The 22,588-nt window shown below is 32.7% G+C and overlaps 1 protein-coding gene and 1 long non-coding RNA gene across 2 annotated transcripts in view; both read left to right on the top strand.

The window, feature by feature from the left end:
* TRDN (triadin) overlaps window positions 1-12,839 on the top strand; it is an 862,718-nt gene extending 849,879 nt beyond the window's left edge. Inside the window, exons 80-88 of the mRNA XM_063919338.1 lie at window positions 708-752; window positions 3,953-3,997; window positions 4,717-4,797; window positions 5,733-5,780; window positions 6,725-6,769; window positions 9,968-10,012; window positions 10,733-10,813; window positions 11,747-11,794; window positions 12,739-12,839. Coding sequence (XP_063775408.1) covers window positions 708-752; window positions 3,953-3,997; window positions 4,717-4,797; window positions 5,733-5,780; window positions 6,725-6,769; window positions 9,968-10,012; window positions 10,733-10,813; window positions 11,747-11,794; window positions 12,739-12,839 — 539 coding nt within the window. The remainder of the gene's footprint in view (window positions 1-707; window positions 753-3,952; window positions 3,998-4,716; window positions 4,798-5,732; window positions 5,781-6,724; window positions 6,770-9,967; window positions 10,013-10,732; window positions 10,814-11,746; window positions 11,795-12,738) is intronic.
* Window positions 12,840-17,748: 4,909 nt separating this feature from the next.
* The window catches only part of LOC134911579 (uncharacterized), a 56,856-nt gene continuing 52,016 nt past the window's right edge, over window positions 17,749-22,588 (top strand). The window contains exons 1-2 of the long non-coding RNA XR_010176693.1: window positions 17,749-17,805; window positions 18,755-18,799. This is a non-coding gene — a long non-coding RNA (uncharacterized LOC134911579). The remainder of the gene's footprint in view (window positions 17,806-18,754; window positions 18,800-22,588) is intronic.

Raw genomic sequence — 22,588 nt, 5'->3', positions numbered from 1 at the left:
AAGACTGAGAAGAGAATGGATAGGGACATATAAGATAGTCCAGTGCATCATATGTGACAAATTGATATAGATTTTTAGTACTGTTGCTGTATTGTTGTCTACATATATTATCTTCACTACCTATTTTGAGTTTTAACAAATTGAAAGAAGGGTGTGCGGTGTTTGAATACACTTAAACCATAAGATGGCTGTTATGTTTTGGTATATGTAATTGGACATATGTGCTGAAATAGATCTGATGGTCGTCCAATACTGTACCATTCAGAATAAATATGGAACATTCCAAATTCAATTACTGCAATGTATGTGGATTTAATACACTTTATGAATAAAGCAATGAAAAATGTTTAAGGTTGCATAAACTGATAAAGTGTAGTTGAGGAGGCAAGCAGAGATGGAGCCATTATCTATACTGTGATGACCAGTAAAAAAGGTGATTGTGATAATTCAGCCATTTGAAACATTCTAGCTATTGTAACAAGTGCTTTTAAGAGACATTTTAGGTTATCAATCTAGCATTTATAGAAGATGTGGATTACCACTTATTCACTAGCAATTTTCATTTTGTGACACTATTCAAAAACATGAAGAAACGTCAGAGCCAAAGATAGAGAAACGAAATATTTTATTTAATCTAAAATGAAATCCTTTTTGTAGAAAATTTTCAATATGCACTGTCACTCAATCGTTAACAATTTATTTTGCAGAGACACAAGTGACAAAAGCTAAAGAACCAGCAAAAGAGAAGAAAGGTAAACATATTCAGTATTTTAACTTTCGTGAAGTGTTTCAGGACAATTCACTGTAGCTCAAATTTATCTGGAACCAGTGATAGGGACTTTGGGCAAATATGGCTTTCACTGTTACAGAACAAATCCAAAAATGGAAATTCTAATTAAAAACCATACTGACTCTATGTCAGACCTCCATTGCTAAAGAATGAGTCAAAAAGGTATAAAGATGATCAATAAAATTACTTGTTATTTGTGAGAGCTTGGACCCTGAGAAACACATTTAAATTGTAATTATTTTATAAATAAAATGTCCTTTATGGCACTATTATTGAGAGTGATTTGTTGTTAAGTAGTTATCTTATAGAAATCATACAACCTCTACAGTATTATAGACATTGATTGTGATTGGTGTAGAAAAAAGGAATTTTCTTGGCTGATATGCTAATTTGAGCATATGCTCATAATAATTAATTATAGTGACCCATTGAAGCCAATACAGCACTTATGTTTGAGCTAAACTCATGGCACATAACATTTATGCGAAAAGGCAGATAGTCCATCACTCACTAGTCATCTCTTTTTTAGATACACTAGTTAAAAAACATGAGGAGCCAGCAGAACTAAAGACGGGTAACCATATAAAGTATCTTAAATAGATGAGAAAAAACAATATCCAACTATTAACTAAAATGTTATGATTCTTGAGACCCACTCAATGAAAAATTATTTTCAGAAAAACAAGTGAAAAAACTTGACGAACCAACAAAACCAAAGAAAGGTTACATAATTCATAAACTTACATTTCATGCTTATGGTAGAAAAATTAAAATTGTAAAAAATGAAGTCAAAAACTTTGATTCCTTAAAATAAATATATCACCAGGTCTTTTAATGCAATTGTGTTATTCTTTACAGTAGTGCCTCTTGTTAAAATATAGCCCCTCCTTTACAAAATAGCCATTAGTAATAAAGAACATTTTCCTCACATGATTCATTTCACCTGTACTAGTGAAGTTTATTCAAGTTTTTGTTTATGTGCAGTGCTCTATCCTGATCACCATTACGTCTGTTCTCTCCAATTAAACTTATTTTTTCAGAGGACATTGACATAGATGCATAATACAATATATATACAAGGACCAAAATCTTTTCAAAATACTTGTACTAAGGTCTTCCTAAAGACTTGCACAGCATATGGGGGCCATCTGGTTTGCCAAGATTAGGCAATCATTTAACTTAAAAGGCTCTTTTGTGGAATGAAAATTCATAAACACAATAAATATTTGAGTAAATATTTGCAAATGATTCTGCATACTGTATGCTGAGAGAAAAATGTGAAAATTGTAGTCCAGTACACATTAAGAATAACCAGCAGAACATGTCCAAATGGCCTGTCTGTAGATTAAATAGGAAGAAGTGGTATCAAATATAAGATAGACAGAGGGGGTCATTCCAACCTCATTGCACGCTACAGTTTTTCGCAGCACAGCGATCAGGTCACTACTGCGCATGCATATGCACCGCAATGCACAGGCATGTCGTACGGGTACAAAGTGGATCGTTGCTGTGCGATGGATTTAATGAAGAATCCATTTGCACAGCCGATCACAAGGAGATTGACAGGAAGAGGGCATTTGTGGGTGTCAACTGACTATTTTCTGGTCGTGTTTGGAAAAATGCAGGCGTATCCAAGCATTTGCAGGGCGGGTGTCTAATGTCAATTCCGGGACTGGACAGGCTGAAGTGATCGCAAGGGCTGAGTAAGTTCTGAGCTACTCAGAAACTGCACAAACTATTTTTGTAATGCTCGGCTGCACATACGATTGCATCCTTGCACTGCAAATATACTCTCTCCAGTGAGAGGCGACTATGCGTTTGCACGCTGCAAAAAGTAGCTAGCGAGTGATCAACTCAGAATAACCCCGAGTTGCTTATGTTTAATCAAACAGTCTGCAAACTGTGCAGTCCCTTTACTTTCTTTCTACAGCTAATTATGTACTACACAATACATACAGAAATTTCATTGAGTTGATGGTATTTTTTGTGTTAATATGATTATATTTTGGATTGTTATGATGCATAACCTTTTAAAAGATTTTTTTCTTTTCAGTTTAATTTCTAAATATATAAATGTACTGATTATAAAATGCATTCCACAGATTTCATCAACATTATCTATTTTTGCAAGGGCTATGCCATTATAATTTTCAAATGTAGAAACACCAGAGAAAAAGCAAGAAAAAGAGACTGTAGAAACAAAGAAAGATAAAAACATAGATAGTTTGAAAATATGCATCATTGGCTAAATGGATAATGGGCTACATGTGTTAATAGTGAATTCTGTGGTAATACAGGAGATACTTAAAGATCCAATATGTATAATCAAAACAGTTTTACCATTAGTGTAGGACAAGTCCACTGGGGGGCAAAGAAAAATAAAACTGGGCAGGTACGGAATAGTCATTTAGTTGTACATGAGAAATGGCACAGAAGTTTCATGTTGTAAGAAGACTGAGAAGAGCATGGATAGGGACATATAACATAGTCGAGAGCATCATATGTTACAAATTGATATAGATTTTTATTACTGTTGCTGTATTGTTCTCTACATATAATATCTTCACTACCTATTTTGAGTTTTAAAAAGTTGAAAGAAGGGTGTGCAGTGTTTGAATACACTTTAAACTATAAGATGACTGTTATGTTTTGGTATATGTAATTAGACATATGTGCTTAAAGAGATCTGATGGTGGTCCAAAACTGTACCATTCAGAATAAATATGGAACAATCCAAATTCAATTACTGCAATGTACAGTATGTGGATTTAGTATACTTTATGAATAAAGCAATGAAAAATGTTTAAGGTTTCATAAACTGATAAAGTGTAGTTGAGGAGACAAGCAGAGATGGAGCCATTATCTATACTGTGATGACCAGTAAAAAGGCATTTGTGATAATTCAGTCATTTGAAACATTCTAGATATTGTAAAAAGTGCTTTTGAGAGACATTTTAGGTTATCAACCTAGCATTTATAGAAGCTGTGGATTGCCACTTATTCACTAGCAATTTTCATTTCGTGACAGTATTCAAAAATATGAAGAAACTTCAGAGCCAAAGATAGAGAAAAAAAATATTTTATTTAACCTAAAATGAAATCCTTTTTGTAGAAAATTTTCAATATGCACTGTCACTCAATTGTTAACAATTTCTTTTGCAGAGACACAAGTGAAAAAAGCTGAAGAACCAGCAAAAGAGAAGAAAGGTAAACATATGCAGTATTTTAACTTTCCTGAAGTGTTTCAGTACAATTTACTCTAGCTCAAATTTATCTGGAACCAGTGATAGGGACTTTGGGCCGTAGATGGCTTTCACTGTTACAGCACAAATCTAAAAAGCGCAATTCTAATTAAAAACCATACTGACTCTCTGTCAGACCTCCATTGCTACAGGTGAGTCAATGAGGTATAAAGATGATCAATAAAGTTCCTTATTATTTGTGAGAGCTTGGACACTGTGAAACAAATTTAAATAGTAATTATTTTATAAATGAAATCTCCACTATGGCACTATCATTGAGAGGGATTTGTTGTTAAGTAGTTATCTTATAGAAATCATAAAACCTCTTCACTATTATTTTCATTGATTGTGATTGGTGTAGAAAAAAGCTATTTTCTAGACTGATATACTAATTTGAGCATATGCTTATAATAATTAATTATAGTGACCCATTGAAGCCGATACAGCACTTCTTTTTCACCTAAACTCATGGCACATAGCATTTATGCTAAAAGACAGATAGTCCATTACTCACTAGTCATCTCTTTTTTTAGACTTACTAGTGAAAAAACATGAGGAGCCAGCAGAACTAAAGACAGGTAACCATATAAAGTATCTTATCTAGATGAGAGAAAACAATACCCTACTATTAACTAAAATATTATGACGCTTGAGGCCCACTGATTGACAAATTTTTGTTTTCAGAAAAACAAGTGAAAAAACTTGAAGAACCAACAAAACCAAAGAAAGGTAACCTAATTCATAACCTTACATGTCATGCTTATGGTAGAAAAAATCAAATTGTGAAGAATTAAGTCAAAAACTTTGATTCATTAAAATAAATATATCACCATGTCCTTTAATGCGATTATGTGTTATTCTTTACAGTAGTGCCTCTTGTTAAAATATAGCCCCTTCTTTACAAAATAGCCTTTGCTAATTAAGAACATTTTCCTCACGTGATTAATTTCACCTGTACTAGTGAAGTTTATTCAAGTTTTTGTTTATGTGCTATGCTCTATCCTGATCACCATTACTTCTGTTCTCTCCAATTAAACTTGGTATTACAGAGGACATTGACATAGATGCATAATACAATATATAGTCAAGGATAAAAATATTTTCATCTGACTTGGACTAAGGTCTTCCTCAATACTTTCACAGTATATGGGGGCCATCTGGTTTGCCAAGATTAGGCAATCATTTAACTAAAAATTCTCTATTGTAGACTTAAAATTCATAAACACAATAAATATTTTAGTAAATATTTGCAAATGATTCTCCTTACTGTATGCTGAGAGAAATAATTGGAAAATAAAATCATAGTCCATTACACATTAAGAATAACCAGTAGAATTTGCCCAAATAACCCGGCTGTAGAATCTTTAGGAAGAAGTAGTCTCAAATATAAGATGGACAGAGTTGGCTATGTTTAATCAAAGAGGCTGTAAAGTGTGCAGTCCCTTTACTTTCTTTCTGCAGCTAATAATAGACTACACAATACATACAGAAATTTGATTGATTTGATTTTCTTTGTTTGTCTTAAAATGATTATATTTTGGATTGTTATGATACATAACATTTTAACAGATTTTTTTCCTTTCGGTTTAATATCTAAATATATAAATAAACTGATTTTATAATACATTCCTGAGATTTCCTCAACATTATCTATTTTGCATGATCTATGCCAGTTATATAATAATATTTTTCAAATTTAGAAACACCAGAGAAAAAGCAAGAAAAAGAGTCTGTAGAAACAAAGAAAGGTAAAAACATAGTTTGAAAAAGTACATCATTGGCTTAATGGATAATGGGCTACACGCATTAATGGTGAATACTGTGGTAATACAGGAGATTCTTAAATATCCAATATGTATAATCGAAACAGGTTTACCATTAGTGTAGGACATGCCTACTGGGGGCTATGAAAAATAAAACTGGGCAGGTAGTGAATAGTCGTTTAGTTGTACATGAGAAAAGGTACAGACATTTCATGTTGTAAGAAGACTGAGAAGAGAATGGATAGGGACATATAAGATAGTCCAGTGCATCATATGTGACAAATTGATATAGATTTTTAGTACTGTTGCTGTATTGTTGTCTACATATATTATCTTCACTACCTATTTTGAGTTTTAACAAATTGAAAGAAGGGTGTGCGGTGTTTGAATACACTTAAACCATAAGATGGCTGTTATGTTTTGGTATATGTAATTGGACATATGTGCTGAAATAGATCTGATGGTCGTCCAATACTGTACCATTCAGAATAAATATGGAACATTCCAAATTCAATTACTGCAATGTATGTGGATTTAATATACTTTATGAATAAAGCAATGAAAAATGTTTAAGGTTGCATAAACTGATAAAGTGTAGTTGAGGAGGCAAGCAGAGATAGAGCCATTATCTATACTGTGATGACCAGTAAAAAAGGTGATTGTGATAATTCAGCCATTTGAAACATTCTAGCTATTGTAACAAGTGCTTATAAGAGACATTTTAGGTTATCAATCTAGCATTTATAGAAGATGTGGATTACCACTTATTCACTAGCAATTTTCATTTTGTGACACTATTCAAAAACATGAAGAAACGTCAGAGCCAAAGATAGAGAAACGAAATATTTTATTTAATCTAAAATGAAATCCTTTTTGTAGAAAATTTTCAATATGCACTGTCACTCAATCGTTAACAATTTATTTTGCAGAGACACAAGTGACAAAAGCTAAAGAACCAGCAAAAGAGAAGAAAGGTAAACATATTCAGTATTTTAACTTTCGTGAAGTGTTTCAGGACAATTCACTGTAGCTCAAATTTATCTGGAACCAGTGATAGGGACTTTGGGCAAATATGGCTTTCACTGTTACAGAACAAATCCAAAAATGGAAATTCTAATTAAAAACCATACTGACTCTATGTCAGACCTCCATTGCTAAAGAATGAGTCAAAAAGGTATAAAGATGATCAATAAAATTACTTGTTATTTGTGAGAGCTTGGACCCTGAGAAACACATTTAAATTGTAATTATTTTATAAATAAAATTTCCATTATGGCACTATTATTGAGAGTGATTTGTTGTTAAGTAGTTATCTTATAGAAATCATACAACCTCTACAGTATTATAGACATTGATTGTGATTGGTGTAGAAAAAAGGAATTTTCTTGGCTGATATGCTAATTTGAGCATATGCTCATAATAATTAATTATAGTGACCCATTGAAGCCAATACAGCACTTATGTTTGAGCTAAACTCATGGCACATAACATTTATGCGAAAAGGCAGATAGTCCATCACTCACTAGTCATCTCTTTTTTAGATACACTAGTTAAAAAACATAAGGAGCCAGCAGAACTAAAGACGGGTAACCATATAAAGTATCTTAAATAGATGAGAAAAAACAATATCCAACTATTAACTAAAATGTTATGATTCTTGAGACCCACTCAATGAAAAATTATTTTCAGAAAAACAAGTGAAAAAACTTGACGAACCAACAAAACCAAAGAAAGGTAACATAATTCATAAACTTACATGTCATGCTTATGGTAGAAAAATTAAAATTGTAAAAAATGAAGTCAAAAACTTTGATTCCTTAAAATAAATATATCACCAGGTCTTTTAATGCAATTGTGTTATTCTTTACAGTAGTGCCTCTTGTAAAAATATAGCCCCTCCTTTACAAAATAGCCATTACTAATAAAGAACATTTTCCTCACATGATTCATTTCACCTGTACTAGTGAAGTTTATTCAAGTTTTTGTTTATGTGCAGTGCTCTATCCTGATCACCATTACATCTGTTCTCTCCAATTAAACTTATTTTTTCAGAGGACATTGACATAGATGCATAATACAATATATATACAAGGACCAAAATCTTTTCAAAATACTTGTACTAAGGTCTTCCTCAAGACTTGCACAGCTTATGGGGGCCATCTGGTTTGCCAAGGTTAGGCAATCATTTAACTTAAAAGGCTCTTTTGTGGAATGAAAATTCATAAACACAATACATATTTGAGTAAATATTTGCAAATGATTCTGCATACTGTATGCTGAGAGAAAAATGTGAAAATTGTAGTCCAGTACACATTAAGAATAACCAGCAGAACATGTCCAAATGGCCTTGCTGTAGATTAAATAGGAAGAAGTGGTATCAAATATAAGATAGACAGAGGGGGTCATTCCAACCTCATTGCACGCTACAGTTTTTCGCAGCACAGCGATCAGGTCACTACTGCGCATGCATATGCACCGCAATGCACAGGCATGTCGTACGGGTACAAAGTGGATCGTTGCTGTGCGATGGATTTAATGAAGAATCCATTTGCACAGCCGATCACAAGGAGATTGACAGGAAGAGGGCATATGTGGGTGTCAACTGACTATTTTCTGGTCGTGTTTGGAAAAATGCAGGTGTATCCAAGCATTTGCAGGGTGGGTGTCTAATGTCAATTCCGGGACTGGACAGGCTGAAGTGATCGCAAGGGCTGAGTAAGTTCTGAGCTACTCAGAAACTGCACAAACTATTTTTGTAATGCTCGGCTGCACATACGATTGCATCCTTGCACTGCAAATATACTCTCTCCAGTGAGAGGCGACTATGCGTTTGCACTCTGCAAAAAGTAGCTAGCGAGTGATCAACTCAGAATAACCCCGAGTTGCTTATGTTTAATCAAACAGTCTGCAAACTGTGCAGTCCCTTTACTTTCTTTCTACAGCTAATTATGTACTACACAATACATACAGAAATTTCATTGAGTTGATGGTATTTTTTGTGTTAATATGATTATATTTTGGATTGTTATGATGCATAACCTTTTAAAAGATTTTTTTCTTTTCAGTTTAATTTCTAAATATATAAATGTACTGATTATAAAATGCATTCCACAGATTTCATCAACATTATCTATTTTTGCAAGGGCTATGCCATTATAATTTTCAAATGTAGAAACACCAGAGAAAAAGCAAGAAAAAGAGACTGTAGAAACAAAGAAAGATAAAAACATAGATAGTTTGAAAATATGCATCATTGGCTAAATGGATAATGGGCTACATGTGTTAATAGTGAATTCTGTGGTAATACAGGAGATACTTAAAGATCCAATATGTATAATCAAAACAGTTTTACCATTAGTGTAGGACAAGTCCACTGGGGGGCAAAGAAAAATAAAACTGGGCAGGTACGGAATAGTCATTTAGTTGTACATGAGAAATGGCACAGAAGTTTCATGTTGTAAGAAGACTGAGAAGAGCATGGATAGGGACAAATAACATAGTCGAGAGCATCATATGTTACAAATTGATATAGATTTTTATTACTGTTGCTGTATTGTTCTCTACATATAATATCTTCACTACCTATTTTGAGTTTTAAAAAGTTGAAAGAAGGGTGTGCAGTGTTTGAATACACTTTAAACTATAAGATGACTGTTATGTTTTGGTATATGTAATTAGACATATGTGCTTAAAGAGATCTGATGGTGGTCCAAAACTGTACCATTCAGAATAAATATGGAACAATCCAAATTCAATTACTGCAATGTACAGTATGTGGATTTAGTATACTTTATGAATAAAGCAATGAAAAATGTTTAAGGTTTCATAAACTGATAAAGTGTAGTTGAGGAGACAAGCAGAGATGGAGCCATTATCTATACTGTGATGACCAGTAAAAGGCATTTGTGATAATTCAGTCATTTAAAACATTCTAGATATTGTAAAAAGTGCTTTTGAGAGACATTTTAGGTTATCAACCTAGCATTTATAGAAGCTGTGGATTGCCACTTATTCACTAGCAATTTTCATTTCGTGACAGTATTCAAAAATATGAAGAAACTTCAGAGCCAAAGATAGAGAAAAAAATATTTTATTTAACCTAAAATGAAATCCTTTTTGTAGAAAATTTTCAATATGCACTGTCACTCAATTGTTAACAATTTCTTTTGCAGAGACACAAGTGAAAAAAGCTGAAGAACCAGCAAAAGAGAAGAAAGGTAAACATATGCAGTATTTTAACTTTCCTGAAGTGTTTCAGTACAATTTACTCTAGCTCAAATTTATCTGGAACCATTGATAGGGACTTTGGGCCGTAGATGGCTTTCACTGTTACAGCACAAATCTAAAAAGCGCTATTCTAATTAAAAACCATACTGACTCTCTGTCAGACCTCCATTGCTACAGGTGAGTCAATGAGGTATAAAGATGATCAATAAAGTTCCTTATTATTTGTGAGAGCTTGGACACTGTGAAACAAATTTAAATAGTAATTATTTTATAAATGAAATCTCCACTATGGCACTATCATTGAGAGGGATTTGTTGTTAAGTAGTTATCTTATAGAAATCATAAAACCTCTTCACTATTATTTTCATTGATTGTGATTGGTGTAGAAAAAAAGCTATTTTCTAGACTGATATACTAATTTGAGCATATGCTTATAATAATTAATTATAGTGACCCATTGAAGCCGATACAGCACTTCTTTTTCACCTAAACTCATGGCACATAGCATTTATGCTAAAAGACAGATAGTCCATCACTCACTAGTCATCTCTTTTTTTAGACTTACTAGTGAAAAAACATGAGGAGCCAGCAGAACTAAAGACTGGTAACCATATAAAGTATCTTATCTAGATGAGAGAAAACAATACCCTACTATTAACTAAAATATTATGATGCTTGAGGCCCACTCATTGACGAATTTTTGTTTTCAGAAAAACAAGTGAAAAAACTTGAAGAACCAACAAAACCAAAGAAAGGTAACCTAATTCATAACCTTACATGTCATGCTTATGGTAGAAAAATTCAAATTGTGAAGAATTAAGTCAAAAACTTTGATTCATTAAAATAAATATATCACCAGGTATTTTAATGCAATTGTGTTATTCTTTACAGTAGTGCCTCTTGTTAAAATATAGGCCCTCCTTTACAAAATAGCCTTTGCTAACAAAGAACATTTTCCTCACGTGATTCATTTCACCTGTACTAGTGAAGTTTATTCAAGTTTTTGTTTATGTGCTATGCTCTGTCCTGATCACCATTACTTCTGTTCTCTCCAATTAAACTTGGTATTACAGAGGATATTGACAAAGATGCATAATACAATATATAGTCAAGGATAAACATATTTTCATCTGACTTGGACTAAGGTCTTCCTCAATACTTTTACAGTATATGGGGGCCATCTGGTTTGCCAAGATTAGGCAATCATTTAACTAAAAATTCTCTATTGTAGACTTAAAATTCATAAACACAATAAATATTTTAGTAAATATTTGCAAATGATTCTCCTTACTGTATGCTGAGAGAAATAATTGGAAAATAAAATCATAGTCCATTACACATTAAGAATAACCAGTAGAATTTGCCCAAATAACCCGGCTGTAGAATCTTTAGGAAGAAGTAGTCTCAAATATTAGATGGACAGAGTTGGCTATGTTTAATCAAAGAGGCTGTAAAGTGTGCAGTCCCTTTACTTTCTTTCTACAGCTAATAATAGACTACACAATACATACAGAAATTTGATTGATTTGATTTTCTTTGTTTGTCTTAAAATGATTATATTTTGGATTGTTATGATACATAACATTTTAACAGATTTTTTTCCTTTCGGTTTAATATCTAAATATATAAATAAACTGATTTTATAATACATTCCTGAGATTTCCTCAACATTATCTATTTTGCATGATCTATGCCAGTTATATAATAATATTTTTCAAATTTAGAAACACCAGAGAAAAAGCAAGAAAAAGAGTCTGTAGAAACAAAGAAAGGTAAAAACATAGTTTGAAAAAGTACATCATTGGCTTAATGGATAATGGGCTACACGCATTAATGGTGAATACTGTGGTAATACAGGAGATACTTAAATATCCAATATGTATAGTCGAAACAGGTTTACCATTAGTGTAGGACATGCCTACTGGGGGCTATGAAAAATAAAACTGGGCAGGTAGTGAATAGTCGTTTAGTTGTACATGAGAAAAGGTACAGACATTTCATGTTGTAAGAAGACTGAGAAGAGAATGGATAGGGACATATAAGATAGTCCAGTGCATCATATGTGACAAATTGATATAGATTTTTAGTACTGTTGCTGTATTGTTGTCTACATATATTATCTTCACTACCTATTTTGAGTTTTAACAAATTGAAAGAAGGGTGTGCGGTGTTTGAATACACTTAAACCATAAGATGGCTGTTATGTTTTGGTATATGTAATTGGACATATGTGCTGAAAGAGATCTGATGGTCGTCCAATACTGTACCATTCAGAATAAATATGGAACATTCCAAATTCAATTACTGCAATGTATGTGGATTTAATATACTTTATGAATAAAGCAATGAAAAATGTTTAAGGTTACATAAACTGATAAAGTGTAGTTGAGGAGGCAAGCAGAGATGGAGCCATTATCTATACTGTGATGACCAGTAAAAAAGGTGATTGTGATAATTCAGCCATTTGAAACATTCTAGCTATTGTAACAAGTGCTTTTAAGAGACATTTTAGGTTATCAATCTAGCATTTATAGAAGATGTGGATAACCACTTATTCACTAGCAATTTTCATTTTGTGACACTATTCAAAAACATGAAGAAACGTCAGATCCAAAGATAGAGAAACAAAATATTGTATTTAATCTAAAATGAAATCCTTTTTGTAGAAAATTTTCAATATGCACTGTCACTCAATCGTTAACAATTTATTTTGCAGAGACACAAGTGACAAAAGCTAAAGAACCAGCAAAAGAGAAGAAAGGTAAACATATTCAGTATTTTAACTTTCGTGAAGTGTTTCAGGACAATTCACTGTAGCTCAAATTTATCTGGAACCAGTGATAGGGACTTTGGGCAAATATGGCTTTCACTGTTACAGAACAAAACCAAAAATGGAAATTCTAATTAAAAACCATACTGACTCTATGTCAGACCTCCATTGCTAAAGAATGAGTCAAAAAGGTATAAAGATGATCAATAAAATTACTTGTTATTTGTGAGAGCTTGGACCCTGAGAAAAACATTTTAATTGTAATTATTTTATAAATAAAATTTCCATTATGGCACTATAATTGAGAATGATTTGTTGTTAAGCAGTTATCTTACAGAAATCATACAACCTCTACAGTATTATAGACATTGATTGTGATTGGTGTAGAAAAAAGGAATTTTCTTGGCTGATATGCTAATTTGAGCATATGCTCATAATAATTAATTATAGTGACCCATTGAAGCCAATACAGCACTTATGTTTGAGCTAAACTCATGGCACATAACATTTATGCGAAAAGGCAGATAGTCCATCACTCACTAGTCATCTCTTTTTTAGATACACTAGTTAAAAAACATGAGGAGCCAGCAGAACTAAAGACGGGTAACCATATAAAGTATCTTAAATAGATGAGAAAAAACAATATCCAACTATTAACTAAAATGTTATGATTCTTGAGACCCACTCAATTAAAAATTATTTTCAGAAAAACAAGTGAAAAAACTTGATGAACCAACAAAACCAAAGAAAGGTAACATAATTCATAAACTTACATGTCATGCTTATGGTAGAAAAATTAAAATTGTAAAAAATGAAGTCAAAAACTTTGATTCCTTAAAATAAATATATCACCAGGTCTTTTAATGCAATTGTGTTATTCTTTACAGTAGTGCCTCTTGTTAAAATATAGCCCCTCCTTTACAAAATAGCCATTACTAATAAAAAACATTTTCCTCACATGATTCATTTCACCTGTACTAGTGAAGTTTATTCAAGTTTTTGTTTATGTGCAGTGCTCTATCCTGATCACCATTACGTCTGTTTTCTCCAATTAAACTTATTTTTTCAGAGGACATTGACATAGATGCATAATACAATATATATACAAGGACCAAAATCTTTTCAAAATACTTTTACTAAGGTCTTCCTCAAGACTTGCACAGCATATGGGGGCCATCTGGTTTGCCAAGATTAGGCAATCATTTAACTTAAAAGGCTCTTTTGTGGAATGAAAATTCATAAACACAATACATATTTGAGTAAATATTTGCAAATGATTCCCCTTACTGTATGCTGAGAGAAAAAATTTGAAAATCATAGTATAATACAAATTAAGAATAATCAGTAGAATTTGCCCAAATGGCCTGGCTGTAGATTAATTGGAAAGAAGTGGTCTCAAATATAAGATAGACAAAATGGGCTATGTTTAATTAAAGAGGCTGCAAAGGGTGCAATCCCTTTACTGTCTTTCTACAGCTAATACCGGACTATCCAATGCATACAGAAATTTGATTGATTTGATTGTATTTGTCTTAATATGATTATATTTTGGATTGTTATGATACATAACTTGTTTGACAGATTTGTTTTCTTTCAGTTTAATATCTAAATATATAAATGAACTGATTTTAAAATACAGTCCTCAGATTTCATCAACATTATCTATTTTTGAATGGGCTATGCCAGTTACATAATAATATTTTTCAAATTTAGAAACACCAGAGAAAAAGCAAGAAAAAGAGTCTGTAGAAACAAAGAAAGGTAAAAACATAGTTTGAAAAAGTACATCATTAGCTTAATGGAATACATACGTTAATGATGAATACTGTGGTAATAGAGGAGATACTTAAATATTCAATATGTATAATTGAAACAGCTTTACCATTAGTGTGGTACATGCCCACTGGGGGCTATGAAAAATAAAACTGGGCAGGTAGTGAATAGTCGTTTAGTTGTACATGAGAAAAGGTACAGACATTTCATGTTGTAAGAAGACTGAGAAGAGAATGGATAGGGACATATAAGATAGTCCAGAGCATCATATGTGACAAATTGATTTAGATTTTTATTACTGTTCCTGTATTGTTGTCTACATATAATATCTTCACTACCTATTTTGAGTTTTAACAAATTGAAAGAAGGGTGTGCGGTGTTTGAATACACTTAAACCATAAGATGGCTGTTATGTTTTGGTATATGTAATTGGACATATGTGCAGAAAGAGATCTGATGGTGGTCCAATACTGTACCATTCAGAATAAATATGGAACATTCCAAATTCAATTACTGCACTATATATGGATTTAGTATACTTTATGAATAAAGCAATGAAAAATGTTTAAGGTTCCATAAACTGATAAAGTGTAGTTGAGGAGGCAAGCAGAGATAGAGCTATTATCTATACTGTGATGACCAGTAAAAAAGGTAATTGTGATAATTCAGTCATTTGAAACATTCTAGCTATTGTAACAAGAGCTTTTAAGAGACATTTTAGGTTATCAATCTAGCATTTATAGAAGATGTGGATTACCACTTATTCACTAGCAATTTTCATTTTGTGACACTATTCAAAAACATGTAGAAACGTCAGAGCCAAAGATGGAGAAACAAAATATTTTATTTAATCTAAAATGAAATCCTTTTTGTAGAAAATTTTCAATATGCACTGTCACTCAATGGTTAACAATTTATTTTGCAGAGACACAAGTGACAAAAGCTAAAGAACCAGCAAAAGAGAAGAAAGGTAAACATAAGCAGTATTTTAACTTTCCTGAAGTGTTTCAGGATAATTCACTGTAGCTCAAATTTATCTGGAACCAGTGATAGGGACTTTGGGCAAAGATGGCTTTCACTGTTACAGAACAAATCTAAAAATGGAAATTCTAATTAAAAACCATACTGACTCTATGTCAGACCTCCATTGCTAAAGAATGAGTTATAGAGGTATGAAGAGGATCAATAAAGTTACTTGTTATTTGTGAGGGCTTGGACCATGAGAAACACATTTAAATTATAATTTTATAACAATTTTATAAATGTAGTCTCCACTGTGGCACTATTAATGAGAGGGATTTGTTGTTAAGTAGTTATCTTATAGAAATCATACAACCTCTTCACTATTATAGACATTGATTGTGATTGGTGTAGAAAAAAGCTATTTTCTTGACTGATATGTTAATTTGAGCATATGCTTATAATAATTAATTATAGTGACCCATTGAAGCCAATACAGCACTTATTTTTGAGCAAAACTCATGGCACATAGCATTTATGATAAAAGGCAGCTAGTCCATCACTCACTAGTCATCTCTTTTTTAGATTCACTAGTGAAAAAACATGAGGAGCCAGCAGAACTAAAGACAGGTAACCATATAAAGTATCTTATCTAGATGAGAAAAAACAATACCCAACTATTAACTAAAATGTTATGATGCTTGAGACCCACTCATTGACAAATTTATTTTCAGAAAAACAAGTGAAAAAACTTGAAGAACCTACAAAACCAAAGAAAGGTAACCTAATTCATAACCTTACATGTCATGCTTATGGTAGAAATTTTTTAATTATGAAGAATTAAGTCAAAAACTTTGATTCCTTAAAATAAATATATCACCAGGTCTTTTAATGCAATTGTGTTATTCTTTACAGTAGTGTCTCTTGCTAAAATATAGCCCCTCCTTTACAAATTAGCCTTTGCTAATAAAGAACATTTTCCTCACGTGATTCATTTCACCTGTACTAGTGAATTTTATTCACATTTTTTTATGTGCAATGCTCTATCCTGATCACCATTACTTCTGTTCTCTCCAATTAAACTTGGTGTTACAGAAGACATTGGGGATCATTCCAAGTTGATCGCTCACTAGCTAGTTTTAGCAGCCGTGCAAATCCTATGCCGCCACCCACTGTGAGTGTATTTTAGCTTAGCAGAGATACGAACGGTTTTAGCGCAGAGTGCCTGCAAAAAAAATTTGTGTAGTTTCTGAGTAGCTCAAAACCTACTCATCACTTGCAATCACTTCAGACTATTCAGTTCCAGATTTGACATCACAAACCCACCCAGCGTTTGCCCAGCCATGCCTGCGTTTTTCTGCACATTTCCTGAAAACAGTTAGTTGCCACCCAGAAATGCCCACTTCATGTCAATCACTCTGCGGCAATCAGTACGACTGAAATTCATCACTAGACCCTGTGCAAAACTGCTTCATTCATTGTGCCCATATGTCACATGTGTGCAGTGTGCCACATACACATGTGCAGAACTGAAGTTTTTTAGCCTGATAGCTGCCCTGCAAACAAATTCAGCTAGCGATCAACTCAGAATGACCCCATTGACATAGATGCATAATACAGTATATAGTCAAGGATAAAAATCTTTTCATTTGACTTGGACTAAGGTCTTCCTCAACACTTGCACATCATATGGGGGCCATCTGGTTTGCCAAGATTAGGCAATCATTTAACTTAGGGCTCTTTTGTGGAATGAAAATTCATAATCACAATAAATATTTGAGTAAATATTTTCAAATGATTCTCCTTACTGTATGCCAAAAGAAAATGTTTTGAAAATTATGATCCGGTACACATTAAGAATAACAGTAGTTCTTGCCCAAATGGCCTGGCTGTAGATTAATTGGGAAGAAGTGGTCTCAAATATAAGATGGACAGAGTTGGTTATGTTTAATCAAAGAGGTTGCAAAGTGTGCAGTCCCTTTGCTATCTTTATACAGCTAATAATGGACTACACAATACATACAGAAATGTAATTAATTTGATTGTCTTTGTCTTAATATGATTATATTTTGGATTGTTATGATACATAATTTTTAACAGATTTATTTTCTTTCAGTTTATTATCTAAATATATAAATGAACTGATTTTAAAATACAGTCCTCAGATTTCATCAACACTATCTGTTTTTGCATAGGCTATGCCAGTTATATAATAGTATTTTTCAAATTTAGAAACACTAAAGAAAAAGCAAGAAAAAGAGTCTGTAGAAACAAAGAAAGGTAAAAACATAGACGGTTTTAAAAAGTACATAACTGGCTTAATGGCTAATGGGTTACATGCGTTAATGGTGAATACTGTGATAATACAGGAGATACTTAAGTATCCAATATGTATAATCGAAACAGCTTTACCATTAGTGTAGGAAATGCCCACTGGGGGAAAATAAAAATAAAACTGGGCAGATAGGGAATAGTCGTTTAGTTGTATATGAGAAAAGGTACAGACAATTCATTTTGTAAGAAGACTGAGAAGAGCATGGATAGGGACATATAAGATAGTCCAGTGCATCATATGTGACAAATTGATATAGATTTTTATTACTGTTCCTGTATTGTTGTCTACATGTAATATCTTCACTACTTATTTTGAGTTTTAAAAAATTGAAAGAAGGATGTGCTGTGTTTGAATACACTTTAAACCATAAGATGGCTGTTATGTTTTGGTATATGTAATTGGACATATGTGCAGAAAGAGATCTGATGGTGGTCCAATACTGTACCATTCAGAATAAATATGGAACATTCCAAATTCAATTACTGCACTATATATGGATTTAGTATACTTTATGAATAAAGCAATGAAAAATGTTTAAGGTTCCATAAACTGATAAAGTGTAGTTGAGGAGGCAAGCAGAGATAGAGCTATTATCTATACTGGGATGACCAGTAAAAAAGGTAATTGTGATAATTCAGTCATTTGAAACATTCTAGCTATTGAAACAAGAGCTTTTAAGAGACATTTTAGGTTATCAATCTAGCATTTATAGAAGATGTGGATTACCACTTATTCACTAGCAATTTTCATTTTGTGACACTATTCAAAAACATGAAGAAACGTCAGAGCCAAAGATAGAGAAACTAAATATTTTATTTAATCTAAAATGAAATCCTTTTTGTAGAAAATTTTCAATATGCACTGTCACTCAATGGTTAACAATTTATTTTGCAGAGACACAAGTGACAAAAGCTAAAGAACCAGCAAAAGAGAAGAAAGGTAAACATAAGCAGTATTTTAACTTTCCTGAAGTGTTTCAGGATAATTCACTGTAGCTCAAGTTTTTCTGGAACCGGTAATAGGAACTTTGGGAAGTAGATGGCTTTTACTGTTACAGCACAAATATAAAAAGCACAATTCTAATTAAAAACTATACTGACTCTATGTCAGACCTCCATTGCTATAGATGAGTTAATGAGGTATGAATATGATCAATAAAGTTCCTTGTTATTTGTGAGAGCTTGGACCCCGATAAACAAATTTAAATTGTAATTATTTTATGAATGAATTCTCCACTGTGGCACTATTATTGAGAGGAATTTGTTGTTAAGTAGTTATCTTATAGAAATCATACAACCTCTTCACTATTATAGACATTGATTGTGATTGGTATAGAAAAAAAGCTATTTTCTTGACTGATATGTTAATTTGAGCATATGCTTATAATAATTAATTATAGTGACCCATTGAAGCCAATACAGTACTTATTTTTGAGCTAAACTCATGGAACATAGCATTTATGATAAAAGGCAGATAGTACATTACTCACTAGTCATCTCTTTTTTAGATTCCCTAGTGAAAAAACATGAGGAGCCAGCAGAACTAAAGACAGGTAACCATATAAAGTATCTTATCTAGATGAGAAAAAACAATACCCAACTATTAACTAAAATGTTATGATGCTTGAGACCCACTCATTGACAAATTTATTTTCAGAAAAACAAGTGAAAAAACTTGAAGAACCAACAAAACCAAAGAAAGGTAACCTAATTCATAACCTTACATGTCATGCTTATGGTTGAAAAATTTTAATTATGAAGAGTTAAGTCAAAAACTTTGATTCCTTAAAATAAATATATCACCAGGTATTTTAATGCAATTGTGTTATTCTTTACAGTAGTGCCTCTTGTTAAAATATAGGCCCTCCTTTACAAAATAGCCTTTGCTAACAAAGAACATTTTCCTCACGTGATTCATTTCACCTGTACTAGTGAAGTTTATTCACATTTTTTATGTACTATACTCTATCCTTATCACCATTACTTCTGTTCTCTCCAACTAAACTTGGTGTTTCAGAAGGCATTGGGGGTCATTCCGAGTTGATCGCTCGCTAGTTTTAGCAGCCGTGCAAATGCTATGCCGCTGCACACTGGGCGGTAAATTTACTGAGATTGGAGTTCTATTTAAGATGGGATGTTGCCCATAGCAACCAATCAGATTCTACATCTCATTTATCTGGCACCTTCTAGAAGATAATACTTGGAATCTGATTGGTTGCTATGGGCAACATCCCATCTTAAATAGAACTCCCATCTTAGTAAATTTACCACTCAGAGTGTATTTTAGCTTAGCAGAAGTGCGAACGGTTGTATTGCAGAGTGCCTGCAATTTTTTTGGGTAGTTTTTGAGTAACTCAAAACCTACTCAGCACTTGCAATCCCTTCAGACTATTCAGTTCCGTATTTGACTTCACAAACCCACCCAGCGTTTGCCCAGCCATGCCTGCATTTTTCTGCACACTCCCTGAATACAGACAGTTGCCACCCAGAAATGCCCACTTCATGTCAATCACTCTGCAACAAGCAGTGCGACTGAAATGCATCACTAAACCCTGTGCAAAACTATATCGTTCGTTGTGCCCGTACGTCATGCGTGTTCATTGCGCCGCATATGCATGTGCAAAACTGATGTTTTTTAGCTTGATTGCTACGCTGCGAACAAATTCAGCTAGCGATCAACTCAGAATGACCCCCATTGACATAGATGCATAATACAATATATAGTCAAGGATAAAAATCTTTTCATTTGACTTGGACTAAGGTCTTCCTCAACACTTGCACAGCATATGGGGGCCATCTGGTTTGCCAAGATTAGGCAATTAATTAACTTAAAATGCTCTTTTGTGGAATGAAAATTCATAAACACAATAAATATTTGAATAAATATTTGCAAATGATTCTCCTTACTGTATGCTAAAAGAAAAAAATGGAAAATTATAGTCCAGTACACATTAAGATAAACAGTAGTACTTGCCCAAATAACCTGGCTGTTGATTAATTTGGAAGAAGTGGTTTCAAATATAAAATGGACAGAGTTGGCTATGTTTAATCAAAGAGGCTGCAAAGTGTGCAGTCCCTTTCTTATCTTTCTACAGCTAATAATGGACTACACAATACATACAGAAATTTGATTGATTTGATTGTCTTTGTCTTAATATGATTATATTTTGGATTGTTATGATACATAACTTTTTAACAGATTTGTTTTCTTTCAGTTTAATATCTAAATATATAAATGAACTGATTTTAAAATACATTCCTCAGATTTCATCAACATTATCTATTTTTGCATGGTCTATGCCAGTTATATAATAATATTTTTCAAATTTAGAAACACCAGAGAAAAAGCAAGAAAAAGAGTCTGTAGAAACAAAGAAAGGTAAAAACATAGATGGTTTGAAAAAGTACATGATTGGCTTAATGGCTAATGGGTTACATGCGTTAATGGTGAATAATGTGATAATACAGGAGATACTTAAATATCCAATATGTATAATCGAAACAGCTTTACCATTAGTATAGGAAATGCGCACTGGGTGCTATGAAAAATAAAACTGGGCAGGTAGGGAATAGTCGTTTAGTTGTATATGAGAAAAGGTACAGACATGTCATTTTGTAAGAAGACTGAGAAGAGCATGGATAGGGACATATAAGATAGTCCAGTGCATCATATGTGACAAATTGATATAGATTTTTAGTACTGTTGCTGTATTGTTGTCTACATGTAATATCTTCACTACCTATTTTGAGTTTTAAAAAATTGAAAGAAGGATGTGCGGTGTTTGAATACACTTTAAACCATAAGATGGCTGTTATGTTTTGGTATGTGTAATTGGACATATGTGCTGAAAGAGATCTGATAGTGGTCCAATACTGTACCATTCAGAATAAATATGGAACATTCCAAATTCAATTACTGCAATGTATGTGGATTTAGTATACTTTACGTATAAAGCAATGACAAATGTTTAAGGTTCCATAAACAGATAAAGTGTAGTTGAGGAGGCAAGCAGAGATGGAGCCATTATCTATACTTTGATGACCAGAAAAAAAGGTAATTGTAATAATTCAGTCATTTGAAACATTCTACCTATTGTAACAAGAGCTTTTAAGAGACATTTTAGGTTATCAATCTAGCATTTATAGAAGCTGTGGATTGCCACTTATTCACTAGCAATTTTCATTTTGTGACACTATTCAAAAACATGAAAAAACTTCAGTGCCAAAGATACAGAAAAAAATATTTTATTTAATCTAAAATGAAATCCTTTTTGTAGAAAAATTTCAATATGCACTGTCACTCAATCGTTATCAATTTCTTTTGCAGAGACACAAGTGAAAAAAGCTGAAGAACCAGCAAAAGAGAAGAAAGGTAAACATATGCAGTATTTTAACTTTCCTGAAGTGTTTCAGGACAATTGACTCTAGCTCAAATTTATCTGGAACCGGTAATAGGGACTTTGGGAAGTAGATGGCTTTCACTGTTACAGCACAAATCTAAAAAGCGCAATTCTAATTAAAAACTGTACTGACTCTATGTCAGACCTCGATTGCAAAAGATGAGTTAATGAGGTATGAAGATGATCAATAAAGTTCCTTGTTATTTGTGAGGGCTTGGACCCCGATAAACAAATTTAAATTGTAATTATTTTATAAATGAATTCTCCACTGTGGCACTATTATTGAGAGGAATTTGTTGTTAAGTAGTTATCTTATAGAAATCATACAA

This window comes from Pseudophryne corroboree, chromosome 4, assembly GCF_028390025.1.
Source record: "Pseudophryne corroboree isolate aPseCor3 chromosome 4, aPseCor3.hap2, whole genome shotgun sequence".
Taxonomy (NCBI): domain Eukaryota; kingdom Metazoa; phylum Chordata; class Amphibia; order Anura; family Myobatrachidae; genus Pseudophryne; species Pseudophryne corroboree.
Note: the sequence above shows the minus strand (reverse complement) of the source record. Positions and strands in the feature narration are given on the sequence as shown.